The sequence below is a fragment of the Procambarus clarkii genome, chromosome 21 (genome assembly GCF_040958095.1).
Source record: "Procambarus clarkii isolate CNS0578487 chromosome 21, FALCON_Pclarkii_2.0, whole genome shotgun sequence".
In the NCBI taxonomy this organism is placed as follows: Eukaryota; Metazoa; Arthropoda; class Malacostraca; order Decapoda; family Cambaridae; genus Procambarus; species Procambarus clarkii.
Window position 1 is genome coordinate 2,983,356 of NC_091170.1, and position 13,940 is coordinate 2,997,295.

A 13,940-nucleotide genomic window follows, 5' to 3' on the forward strand; every position below is an offset into this window, starting at 1 on the left:
CAAGTTAAGGACACTGGCCTGTAGTTCAGTGCCTCTTGTCTGTCACCCTTTTTGTATATTGGTACTACATTAGCAGTCTTCCATATTTCTGGTAGGTCCCCAGTTTCCAGTGACCTATTATACACTATGGAGAGTGGTAGGCAAAGTGCTCCTGCACACTCTTTCAATACCCATGGCGAGATTCCATCCGGCCCAACAGCTTTTCTCACATCCAGCTCCAATAGGTGCTTCTTGACGTCGTCTCTTGTAATTTCGAACCTATCCAAGGTCACCTGGTTTGCTGCCACCTCTTCTAGTGCCGCGACATCTCCCTGTTCTATTGTAAAGACCTCCTGGAACCTTTTGTTGAGTTCTTCACACACCTCTTTGTCATTCTCTGTGTACCTGTCCTCGCCCACCCTAAGTTTCATCACCTGTTCCTTCACTGTTGTCTTCCTCCTGATGTGACTGTGTAGTAGCTTGGGTTCGGTCTTGGCTTTATTAGCAATATCATTTTCATACCTTTTCTCAGCTGCTCTTCTCACACTGACATACTCGTTCCTGGTTCTCTGGTATCTCTCTCAACTTTCTGGTGTTCTGTTATTACGGAAGTTCCTCCATGCCCTTTTGTTCTGCTCCTTTGCTTTCATACATTCCTTATTAAACCACGGATTCTTCCTTACTTCTCTGTTTTTTCCTGTCGGGCTGGGACAAACCTGCTTACAGCCTTCTGACATTTTTGGGTGACATAGTCCATCATGTCTTGTACGGACTTGGTTCTGAGTTCTGTGTCCCAATGTATATCCCATAGGAATTTATTCATTTCCTCATAGTTTCCCTTTCGGTACGCCAGCCCTTTGGTTCCCAGTTCTTTTTTTGGGGGTGATAATTCCCAGCTCAACCAGGTACTCAAAGCTCAATACACTATGATCACTCATTCCCAAGGGGGCTTCCAACTTAACTTCCCTTATATCCGACTCATTTAGGGTAAATATCAGATCAAGCAAGGCTGATTCATCCCCTCCTCTCATTCTTGTCGGTCCCTTGACGTGTTGACTTAGAAAGTTTCTTGTTGCCACATCCAGCAGCTTAGCTCTCCATGTGTCTGGGCCTCCATGTGGGTCTCTGTTTCCCCAATCTATCTTCCCATGGTTGAAGTCTCCCATGATTAGAAGTCTGGATCCGTTCCTGCTAGCCACAGAAGCTGCTCTCTCTATTATATTGATGGTGGCCAAGTTGTTTCTATCATATTCCTGTCTGGGTCTTCTGTCATTCGGTGGGGGGTTATATATGACTACTATTATAATTTTCTGTCCACCAGTTGCTATGGTGCCTGAAATGTAGTCACTGAAACCTTCACAGTTCTGAATTACCATCTCTTCGAAACTCCAACCTTCTCTTAGTAGCAGAGCTACACCACCTCCTCCTCTCCCTTCTCTCTCTTTCCTCACTACATAGTAGCCCTGTGGAAACACTGCGTTTGTTATGATTTTCGTTAACCTTGTTTCTGTGAGTGCTATTATGTCTGGGTTTTCTTCTAGTGCCCATTCTCCAAGTTCACCTTTATATTTGAAATCCCATCTATGTTAGTGTACATCGCCTTGAAACTCACTTTCTTCTGTTCATTTTCATGTCCCTCTCTTGGCAAGCATTCTGCTGGTGTGGTAAGCTGTTCCGTGTGTGTGTGTGTGTGTGTGTGTGTGTGTGTGTGTGTGTGTGTGTGTGTGTGTGTGTGTGTGTGTGTGTGTGTGTGTGTGTGTGTGTGTGTGTGTGTGTGTGTGTGTGTGTTTGTATGTGTGTGTGTGGAGTGAAAAAAATAGTAGTATTAGAAACAGTTGATTGACAGTTGAGAGGTGGGCCAAAAGAGCAGAGCTCAACCCCCACAAGTACAACTAGGTGAATACAACTAGGTGAATACACACACACACACACACACACACAATCGTAAGTGGTAGACAGGTAACAGGGGACAGCAACTGTGAGTTCACTGGGAACCCAGATAAGCCGCTAATCCCCCTGCCGTAATTTGAAGACTCCACCTCACCCGCCTCCTCTTAACCCCCATCTCACTCTCCCAAAAAACTACCCCCCCCCCCACCCACTCCCACTCTTCCCTACCACTGACTAAACGTACACACACACACACACCACTCTCCCTCTCTCTCGCTCTCTCTGTTCTCTCTCTCTCTCTCTCTCTCTCTCTCTCTCTTGCTCTCTATCCTACTCTCTCTCTCTCTCTCTCTTGACAAGGGACAACATAGTAGGACACAACAGAGACACAGGGAATAGTCAAAATGACCAAACGAAGGAAATGTTAACCCAAGTTCTGGAGGAATTCAACATGGAGATGCATGAAATGAGGATTACAATTAACAACCTGCAAAGTGAGCTGACATCAGCAAGGGAGGAGATCAAATCCCTCACAGAGAAAAATAAAGAGACCAAACATCAGACTATCATCCAAATGGAAGATATATGGGATTGTAGCATTGGAGGGAAATAGCTCTGTACATGAAACATTTGCAGAAAGACTGAGAAAGAGCTCAGAAGCAATGGACACAGTGAGGGAGGTAGCCATGCAAGCAGCTACCTCACAGGAAGCAGCAAAGTGCACCAGCCAGCTAATGGAGAGAAAAAGATCAGTGGTAGTTGTAGGCATCAAAGAACAAGAAGGATCCAATAGGCAGGAATGAAATAGCAAGGATAGACAGGCAATACATGGGCTACTGAAAGGGTTACAGATAGAAGGGGCTGAACAAAACATTGAGAAGGTTTTCAGATTGGGCTGGTACAACAAGGACAGAAACTGACTGGTAAAGGTGGGGTTTACAAACGAGGCCACCAAAGAGGTTATTTTAGAAAGGAAGAGTCATCTGCAGTATGTGGAGGGATGCAAAAAAGTATTCCTGCAGAGGGACAGGACGAAGGAGGAAGGAGCCAGGGCAGCAGAGGCAAGGAGGAAGTGCAGGGAGAAAGGAGCAAACCAGGAAATTGCAGCCCCAACACAACAGTCCCAGAGACAAGAGGGGAACCCACAACCAGCATCCCAGCAACACCAGAGGGGGGGGGGGCAACACTCAACCCTCTCTGCATAGAAACCCTCCCTTCCCCTCACCCTACCTGCCCCCACTCAAATGCTCACCCAACCGTCCCTTCCCCCCCATCCCATTCTGAACCTGTCCCCCCTCCCCCATTCCCACCATGTCCCCCCTCCCACCTTTGCCCCCCCTCCCCCTTCATCCCGTACCCTCCCTATCCTTCCTCACCCCTCGCCCCTTATCCTCCCCTATCTCCTTAACCACACCCTACCTGTCACCCCTTCTCTTGAACCCCCACCCCCACCCCAAAATCCTCTGCGACCCTGTAAACCACCTCACAGATCTTCTCACCCAAGGAACAGCTTTTCACACCAACAGAATGCTCGCCAAGAAGGGAACAAGAAAATGAACAGAAGAAAGTGAGCTTCAAGGCAATGTACACTAACATAGATGGGATTACAAATAAAACAAGTTAACTCAGAGAATGGGCACTAGAAGAAAACCCAGACATGATAGCACTCACAGAAACAAAGCTAACGAAAACCATAACAAACACAGTGTTTCCACAGGGCTACTATGTAGTGAGGAAAGAGAGAGAAGGGAGAGGAGGAGAAGGTGGTGTAGCTTTGCTGATAAGAAAAGGTTGGAGTTTTGAAGAGATGGTAATTCAGAACTGTGAAGGTTTCAGTGACTACATATCAGGCACCATAGCAACTAGAGGACAGAAAATTATAGTAGTAGTCTTATATAACCCCCACCGAATGACAGAAGACCCAGACAGGAATATGATAGAAACAACTTGGCCACCATCAATATAATAGAGAGAGCAGCTTGTATGGCTAGCAGGACCGGATCCAGACTACTAATCATGGGAGACTTACACCATGGGAAGATAGATTGGGGGAACAGAGACCCACATGGAGGACCAGACACATGGAGAGCTAAGCTGCTGGATGTGGCAACAAGAAACTTTCTAAGTCAACACATCAAGGGACCGACAAGAATGAGAGGAGAGGATGAACCAGCCTTGCTTGATCTGATATTTACCATATATGAGTCGGATATAAGGGAAGTTAAGTTGGAAGCCCCCCCTGGGAATGAGTGATCATAATGTATTAAACTTTGAGTACCTGGTTGAGCTAGGAATTATCACAACCAAAAAAGAACTTGGGAAACAAAGGGCTGGCGTACCGAAAGGGAAAATATGAGGAGATGAATAAATTCCTAAGGGGATATACAATGGGACACAGAACTTAGAACCAAGTCCGTACAAGACATGACGGACTATGCCACCCAAAAGTGTCAGAAGGCTGTAAGCAGCTTTGTCCCGGCCCGACAGGAAAACCAGAGAAGCAAAAGAAGAGTCCGTGGTTTAATAGGGAATGTATGAAAGCAAAGGAGCTGAACAAAAGGGCATGGAGGAACTTTTGTAATAACAGAACACCAGAAAGTCGAGAGAGATACCAGAGAACCAGGAACGAGTATGTCAGTGTGAGAAGAGCAGCTGAGAAAAGGTATGAAAATGATATAGCTAATAAAGCCAAGACCGAACCAAAGCTACTACACAGTCACATCAGGAGGAAGACAACAGTGAAGGAACAGGTATTGAAACTTAGGTCAGGCGAGGACAGGTACACTGAGAATGACAGAGAGGTGTGTGAAGAACACAACAAAATGTTCCAGGAGGTCTTTACAATAGAACAGGGAGAAGTCACCGCACTAGGAGAGGTGGCAGCACACCAGGCGACCTTGGAAAGGGTCGAAATTATAAGAGATGAGGTCAAGAAGCACCTATTGGAGCTGGACGTGAGAAAAGCTGTTGGGCCAGACGGAATCTCACCATGGGTATTAAAAGAGTGTGCAGGAGTACTTTGATTGCCACTCTCCATAGTGTATAGGTCACTGGGAACGGGAGACCTACCAGAAATATGGAAGAATGCTAATGTAGTCCCAGTATACAGAAAGGGTGACAGACAAGAGGCACTGAACTACAGGCCAATGTCCTTAACTTGTATACCATGCAAGGTGATGGAGAAGATTGTGAGAAAAAAACTAGTAACACATCTGGAGAGAAAAGACTTCGTGACAACCCATCAGCTTGGGTTCAGGGAGGGTAAATCTTACCTTACAGGCTTAATAGAATTCTACGATCAGGTGACAAAGATTAAGCAAGAAAGAGAAGGAAGGGCGGGCTGCATTTTTTAGGACTGTCGGAAAGCCTTTGACACAGTACCCCATAAAAGGTTGATGCATAAGCTGAAGAAACAGTCAGGAGTAACTGGTAGGGCGCTCCAGTCGATAAGGGAGTACCTAAGCAATAGGATGCAGAGAGTTATAGTGAGGGATGAGACCTCAGATTGGCATGAAGTCACCATTGGAGTCCCACAGGGCTCTGTACTCGGACCTATCCTGTTTCTGATATACGTAAATGATCTCCCAGAGGGTATAGATCATTTCTCAATGTTTGCTGACGACGCCAAAATTATGAGAAGGATTAAGACAGAGGAGGACAGCTTGAGGCTTCAAGAAGACCTGGACTAGCTGCAAGTATGGTCGAACAAATGATTGTTAGAGTTTAACCCAAGCAAATGTAATGTAATGAAGATAGGGGTAGGAAGCAGGAGACTAGACACAAGGTATCATTATGGAAATGAAATACTTCAAGAGTCAGAGAGAGAGAAAGACCTGGGGGTTGATATCACGCCAGACCTGTCCCCTGAAGCTCATATCAAGAGGATAACATCAGCAGCATATGCCAGGTTGGCTAACATGAGAACGGCCTTTTGAAACTTGTATTATTAATCTTTCAGAACATTATATACCACATATGTCAGACCAATCCTGGAGTATGCGGCTCCAGCATTGAGTCCATATCTAGTCAAGCATAAGACTAAACTGGAAAAGGTTCAAAGGTTTGCCACCAGACTAGTACCCGAGCTGAGAGGTATGAGCTACGAGGAGAGACTACGGGAATTAAACATCATTTCGTTGGAAGACAGAAGAGTTAGGGGGGACATGATCACCACATTCAAGATTCTCAAGGGAAGTGATAGAGTAGATAAAGACAGGCTACTTAACACAAGGGGCACACGTACTCGGGGACACAGGTGGAAACTGAGTGCCCAAATGAGCCACAAAGATATTAGAAAGAACTTTTTTAGTATCAGAGTGGTTGACAAATGGAATGCATTAGGGGGTGATGTGGTGGAGGCTGACTCCATACACAGTTTCAAGTGTAGTTATGATAGAGCCCAATAGGCTCAGGAACCTGTACACCTGTTGATTGATGGTTGAGAGGCGGGACCAAAGAGTCAGAGCTCAACCCCCGCAAGCACAACTAGGTGAGTACACAGTTGAAGCTAGCTGAGTGGACAGTGCTCTAGACTTGTGGACCTTGGGAAAAGGGTTCGATCCCGGCAGCCAGTGAAAAAACACATGGGCAGAGTTTCCTTCTCACTGATGCCCCTGTTACCTAGCATTTAATAGTTACCTGGGTGTTAGAAACTGCTACGGGCTGCGTCTTGGGGGTGGGTGTGTGTACTCACCTATTTGTGCTTGCGGGGGTTGAGCTTTGGCTCTTTTGTCCTGCCTCTCAACTGTCAATCAACTGGTGTACAGGTTCCTGAGCCTACTGGGCTCTGTCATATCTACATTTGAAACTGTGTATGGAGTCAACCTCCACCACATCACTGCCTAATGCATTCTACCTGTTAACTACTCTGACACTGAAAAACTTCTTTCTAACATCCCTGTAGCTCATGTGGGTACTCAGTTTCCACCTGTGTCCCCTTGATCCCGTACCACCAGTGTTGAATAGTTTATCCTAGTCTACTCTGTCGATTCCCTTGAGGATTTTGTACGTAGTGATCATGTCTCCCCTTTCTCTTCTGTTTTCCAGTGTCGTAAGGTGCATTTCATGCAGCCTTTCCTCGTAACTCATGCCTCTTATTTTTGGGACTAGTCTAGTGGCATACCTCTGAACTTTTTCCAGCTTCGTCTTGTGTTTGACAAGGTACGCGCCCCCATGCTGAGGCCGCATACTCCTGGATTGGTCTTACATATGTGGTATACAAGATTCTGAATGATTCCTTACAAATGTTCCTGATGGCTGTTCTGATGTTAGCCAGCCTCGCATATGCCGCAGACGTATTTCTTTTTATGTGGGCTTCAGGAGACAGGTTTAGTGTGATATCAACTCATAGTTCTTTCTCTCTGTTCGTTTCATTAAGTACGTCATCTCCTATTCTGTATCCTTTGTCTGGCCTCCTGTTTCCACCGCCTAGTTTCATTACTTTGCATTTACTCGGGTTGAACTTTAGCAGCCATTTGTTGGACCATTCATTCAGTCTCTCTTGGTTATCATGTGGCCTCCTACTATCACTCTCTGTTTCAATCCTCCTCATAATTTTTGCATCTGAGAGGCGGCTCCTCTTTGTACCTAACTAAAGTCATTTATATATAAATGTTTATTCAATCTTTGAAACATTTTGTTTCATAAATCAATAATCCAGTTCACAAACCAATTGTTACCCAAGTCTAGAGCAAATTTAGACAAATTTGGACATAATGGACATAATGGTCCGGGCGGCGGAGCATTATGTCCAGCATCAGGAGTTGTCAGCGGAGCATTATGTCCAGCATCAGGAGCGGTCGGCGGAGCATTATATCCAGCTTCAGGAATGGTCAGTGGACCAATAGGTCCAGCATCAGGAGCGGTCGGGGTGTATTATGTCCAGCATCAGGAGTGGTCAAGGGAGCATTATTTCCAGCACCAAGAGTGGTCAGGGGAGCATTATGTCCAGCATCAGGAACGGTCAGTGAACCATTATGGCCATATGGAACTGGCGGCGGACCAATATGTCCAGCATCAGTAGAGGTCGGCAGACCATTAAGTCCAGCATCAGGAGCGGGTGGCGGGCCATTATGTCCAGCATCAGAAGCAGTTGGGAGAGTATTATGTCCAGCATCAAGAGCGTTCAGCAAAGCATTATGTCAAGCATCAGGAGCGGTCAGCGAAGCATTATGTCCAGCATCAGGAACGGTCTCCGGTACATTATGTCCAGCATCAGGAGCGGTCGGCGGAGCATTAAGTCCAGCATCAGGAGTGGTCGGTGGAGCATTATGTCCTGCATCAGTAGCAGTCAATGGAGCATTATGTCCAGCATTAGGAGCGGTCGGGGGAACATTATGTCCATCATCAAGAGCGGTCGGTGGACCATTATGTCCAGCATCGGAAACGGTCGGAGAAGCATTTTAGTCCACCATAAGGAACGGGCGGCGGACCATTATGTCCAGCATCAGGAGCGGTCTTCGGAGCATTATGTCCAGCATCAGGAGCGGTTGGTGGACCATTAAGTCCAGCATCAGGAATGGTCGGGGAGTATTATGTCCAGCATCAGAAGTGGTCGGGGAAGCATTATTCCAAGCATCTGGAACGGTCCGCGGTGCATTATGTCCAGCATCAAGAGCGGTCGGTGGAGCAATATGTCCAGCATCAAAAGCGGTTGGCGGTGCATTAAGTCCAGCATCAGGAGCGGTCAATGGAGCATTATGTCCAGCATCAACAGCAGTCGGCGGAGAATTATGTCCAGCACCAGAAGCGTTCTGCGAAGCATTATGTCTAGCATCAGGAGTGGTCTGCGGAACATTATGTCCAGCATCAAGAAAGGTCGGCGAAGCATTATGTCCAGCATCAGGAGCGGTCGGTGGAGCATTATGTCCAGCATCAAAAGCGGTCGGCGGAGCATTATGTCCAGCATCAAGAGCAGTTGGCGGAGCATTATGTCCAGCACCAGGAGCGTTCTGCGAAGCATTTATGTCTAGCATCAGGAGTGGTCTGTGGAGCATTATGTCCAGCATCAAGAAAGGTCGGCGAAGTATTAAGTCCAGCATCAGGAGAGGTTGGTGGAGCATTATGTCCAGCATCAAGAGCGGTCGGCGGACCATTATGTCCAGCAGCAAGAGTGGTCGGCGGAGCATTATGTCCAGCATCAAAGGCGGTTGGCGGAGCATTATGTTTCTATCAGGAGCGGTCGGCGGAGCATTATGTCCAGCATCAAGAAAGGTCGGTGGAGCATTATTTCCAGCATCAGGGGTGGTCGGCGAAGCATTATGTCCAGCATCAGGAGCGATCTCCGGAGCATTATGTCCAGCATCAAGAAAGATCGGTGAAGCATTATGTCCTGCATCAGGAGCGGTCAGTGAACCATTATGTCCAGACACAGGAGCTGTCGGCGGAGCATTATTTCCAGCATCAGGAGTGTTCGGGGGAGCATTATGTCCAGTGTCAGGAGCTGTCGGCGGAGCATTATGTCCAGCATCAGGAGCTGTCGGCGGAGCATTATGTCCAGAATCAAGAGCAGTCAATGTCCATTAGTCCAGCATCATGAGCGGGCGGCAGAGCATTATGTCCAGTATCAGGAGCAGTCAGCTGAGCATTAAGTCGAGCATCAGGAGTGGTCGATGGAGCATTATGTCCAGCATCAGGAGCAGTCGACGGAGCATTAAGTCCAGCATCAGGAGTGGTCGTTGGGGCATTATGTCCAGAATCAGGAGCGGTCGATGGACCATTATGTCCAGCATCAGGAGTGGTCAGCGGAGCATTATGTCCAGTATCAGGAATGATCGGCGGAGCATTATGTTCAGCATCAGTAACAGGCCATGGAGCATTATGTCTAGCATCAGGAGCGGTCGGCGGGCCATTAAGTCCAGCATTAGGAGCGGGCGGTGGACCATTATGTCCAGCATCAGAAGCGGTCGGCGGAGCATTATGTCCAGCATCAGGAGCGGTCGGCGAAGCATTATGTCCAGCATCAGGAGTGGTCAGCGGAGCATTATGTCCAGCATCAGGAGCGGTCGGCGGAGCATTATGTCCAGCATCAGGAGCGGTCGGCGGATCATTAAGTCCAGTATCAAGAGCGGTTGGCGGAGCATTATTTCCAGCTTCAGGAGAGGTTGGCGAACCATTATGTCCAGCATCAAGTGCGTTCGGTGGAGCATTATATCCAGCTTTAGGAGCAGTCGGAGAAGCATTATGTCCAGCATCAGGAGGGTCAGCGAGTATTATGTCCAGCATCAGGAGCGGTCGACGGATCATTAAGTCCAGTATCACGAGCGGTGGGTGGTGCATTATGTCCAGCATCAGGAATGGTCTCCTGAGCATTAAGTCTAGCATCAGGAGCGGTCAGTTGAGCATTATGTCCAGCATTAAGAGCGGTCAGCAAGAATAATGTCCAGCATCTGGAGTGGTTAGTGGAGCATTATATCCAGCATCATAAGTGGTCAGTGGAGCATTATGTCCAGCATCAGGATCGGTCGGCGGAGCATTATGTCCAGTATCAGGAGTGCTTATCGGAGTATTTCGTCCAGCATTAGTAGCGGTCAGCGAGAATAATGTCCAGCATTAGGAGCGGTCGGTGGAGCATTATGTCCAGAATCAAGAGTGGTCGATGGACCATTAGTCCAGCATCAGTAGCAGTCCGCGGAGCATTATGTCCAGCATCAAGAGCAATGGCGGACCATTATGTCAGGCATCAGAAGCATTATGTCGGCGGAGCATTATGTCCAACATTAGAAGTGGTCAGCAGAGCATTATGTCCAGCGTCAGTAGCGGTTGGCGGAGCATTATGCTCAGTATCAGGAGCGGTCGGCGGAGAATTATGTCCAGCATTAGGAGAGGGCGGCGGAACATTATGTCCAGCATCAGGATCGGTCGTCGGAGCATTATGTCCAGTATCAGGAGTGCTTATCGGAGTAATTTGTCCAGCATTAGTAGCGGTCGGCAAAAATAATGTCCAGCATTAGGAGAGGTCGACAGAGCATTATGTCCAGAATCAAGAGCAGTCGATGTCCATTAGTCCAGCATCATGAGCGGGCGGCAGAGCATTATGTCCAGTATCAGGAGCAGTCAGCTGAGCATTAAGTCGAGCATCAGGAGTGGTCGATGGAGCATTATGTCCAGCATCAGGAGCAGTCGACGGAGCATTAAGTCCAGCATCAGGAGTGGTCGTTGGGGCATTATGTCCAGAATCAGGAGCGGTCGATGGACCATTATGTCCAGCATCAGGAGCGGTCAGCGGATCATTTTGTCCAGCATCAGGAGCGATGGCGGGCCATTGTGTCCAGCATCAGGAGCGGTTGACGGAGCATTATGTCCAGCATCATGAGAGGTCTTGAAACATTGTGTTTAGCATCAGGAGCGGTCGGCGGAGCATTATGTCCAGCATCAGGAGCGGTCGGCGAAGCATTATGTCCAGCATCAATAACAGTCTGTGGAGCTTTAAGTCCAGCATCAGGAGCGATCGGTGAAGCATTATGTCCAGCATCAAGAGAGGTCGGCGGAGCATTAAGTCCAGCATCAGGAGCAGTCGGTGGAGCATTATGTCTAGAATCAGGAGCAGTCCGCGGAGCATTATGTCCAGGATCAGGAGCAGTCGACGGAACATTATGCTTGACATATTTGACCAGACATGACTCACCTTAACAATGACCAGAGACACGGCTCACTGTAACAGTGACCAGAGACATGACTCACCTTACCAGAGACCTGACTCACCTTAACAGTGACCAGAGACATGACTCACCCTAACAGTGACCAGAGACATGACTCACCTTAACAGTGACCAGAGACATGACTCACCTTAACAGAGACCTGACTCACCTTAACAGTGACCAGAGACATGACTCACCTTAACAGAGACCTGACTCACCTTAACAGAGACCTGACTCACCTTAACAGTGACCAGAGACATGACTCACCTTACCAGAGACCTGACTCACCTTAACAGTGACCAGAGACATGACTCACCTTAATAGTGATCAGAAACATGACTCACCTTAACAGTGACCAGAGACATGACTCACCTTAACAGTGACCAGAGACATGACTCACCTTAACAGTGACCAGAGACCTGGCTCACCTTAACAATGACCAGAGACATGACTCACCTTAACAGTGACCAGAGACATGACTCACCCTAACAGTGACCAGAGACCTGACTCACTTTAACAGTGACCAGAGACATGACTCACCTTAACAATGACCAGAGACATGACTCACCTTAACAGTGACCAGAGACATGACTCACCTTAAAAGGGAGGAAGTTTAGTGTTGGAGTAAGTGTGATGGACGGGCCGTTGGTGTGTCTGTGGAAGTCAATCATGGAGGCTCTTCAGTTCTCTGAGGGTAATGAACCAAGTAATGGGTCTCTAAGGAACGTGTTTCAGTTTGATGGGCCAAGGAAGTCACTATAGTTTGCCGTTACAAGTGATTTCATCTTTTTATATTTAAATCAGGAGAAATCAAAGTTTCTAAATTTTTAATATGTTGTGAGAGCACAGTGTAGGAGACCTGTTATGCGGTTGTACTCACCTAGTTGTGCTTGTGTGCTTTGACTCTTTGGTCTCGCCTCTCAACTCTCAATCAACTGATGTACAGGTTCCTGAGCCTAATGAACTCTATCATATCTACACTTGAAGCTGTGTATGGAGTCAGTATCCACCACATCACTTCCTAATGCATTCAATTTGTTAAATACACCGACACTTAAAAAGTATTTTCTAATATCTCTATGGCTCACTTGGGTACTCAATTTCCACGTGTGTCCCCTAGTGCCTGTAGCCCTTGTGTTAAATAGCCTGTCTTTACTTACCCTATCAATTCCTTTGAGAATCTTGTATGTGGTGATTATGTTCCCCCCCAACTCTTCTGTCTTCCAGCGACGTGAGGTTTAATTCCCGTAATCTCTCCTCGTAGCTCATACCCCTCAGTTCATTTACTAGTCTGGTGGAAAACCTTTGAACATTTTCTTTTTTAGTCTCATGCTTGACTAGATATGGACTCCATGCAGGAGCCGCATACTCCAGGATTGGTCTGACATATGTGGTATACAAAGTTCTGAATGATTCCTTACACAAGTTTCTAAAGGCCGTTCTCATGTTGGCCAGCCTGGCATATGCCGCTGATGTTATCCTCTTGATATGGGCTTCAGGGGACAGGTCTGGTTTGATATCAACCCCCAGGTCTTTATCTCTTTCTGACTCTTGAAGAATTTCATCTCCCAAATGATACCTTGTATCAGGTCTCCTGCTTCCTACACCTATCTTCTTTACGTTACATTTGCTTGGGTTAAACTCTAACAACCATTTGGTTGACCATTCCTTCAGTTTGTCCAGGTCTTCTTGAAAACTCAAGCTGTCCTCCTCTGTTTTAGTCTTCATAATTCTGGCATCGTCAGCAAACATATATGTGTCTGTACTCACCTAGTTGTACTCACCTAGTTGAGTTTGCGGGGGTTGAGCTCTGGTTCTTTGGTCCCGCCTCTCAACCGTCAATCAACAGGTGTACAGATTCCTGAGCCTTATGGGCTCAATCATATCTACACCTGAAACTGTGTATGGAGTCAGCCTCCACCACATCACTTCCTAATGCATTCCATTTGTCAACCACTCTGACACTAAAAAAGTTCTTTCTAATATCTCTGTGGCTCATTTGGGCACTCAGTTTCCACCTATGTCCCCTTGTGTTAAATAGACTGTCTTTATCTACCTTAACAATTTCCATCAGAATCTTGAATGTGGTGATCATGTCCCCCCTAACTCTTCTGTCTTCATGCGAAGTGAGGTTTAATTCCCATAGTCTCTCCTCGTAGCTCATACCTCTCAGCTCGGGTACTAATCTGGTGGCAAACCTTTGAACCTTTTCCAGTTTAGTCTTATCCTTGACTAGATATGGACTCCATGCTGGGGCTGCATACTCCAGGATTGACCTGACATATGTGGTATTCAAAGTTCTGAATGATTCTTTACACAAGTTTCTGAATGCCGTTCGTATGTTGGCCAGTCTGGCATATGCCGCTGATGTTATCCGCTTGATATGTGCTGCAGGAGACAGGTCTGTGATATCAACCCCCCAAGTCTTTTTCC

At 47.1% G+C, this 13,940-nt stretch overlaps 1 protein-coding gene across 1 annotated transcript; it reads right to left on the bottom strand.

The window, feature by feature from the left end:
• Window positions 1-8,270: 8,270 nt before the first annotated feature.
• Window positions 8,271-10,113, bottom strand: LOC138366985 (atrophin-1-like). Its single transcript, XM_069328392.1, has 2 exons — window positions 9,981-10,113; window positions 8,271-9,343 (listed from the first exon to the last, which is right to left on the bottom strand). Exons 1-2 carry the CDS (start codon window positions 10,111-10,113, stop codon window positions 8,271-8,273), a joined length of 1,206 nt encoding a protein of 401 aa, XP_069184493.1.
• Window positions 10,114-13,940: the final 3,827 nt, after the last annotated feature.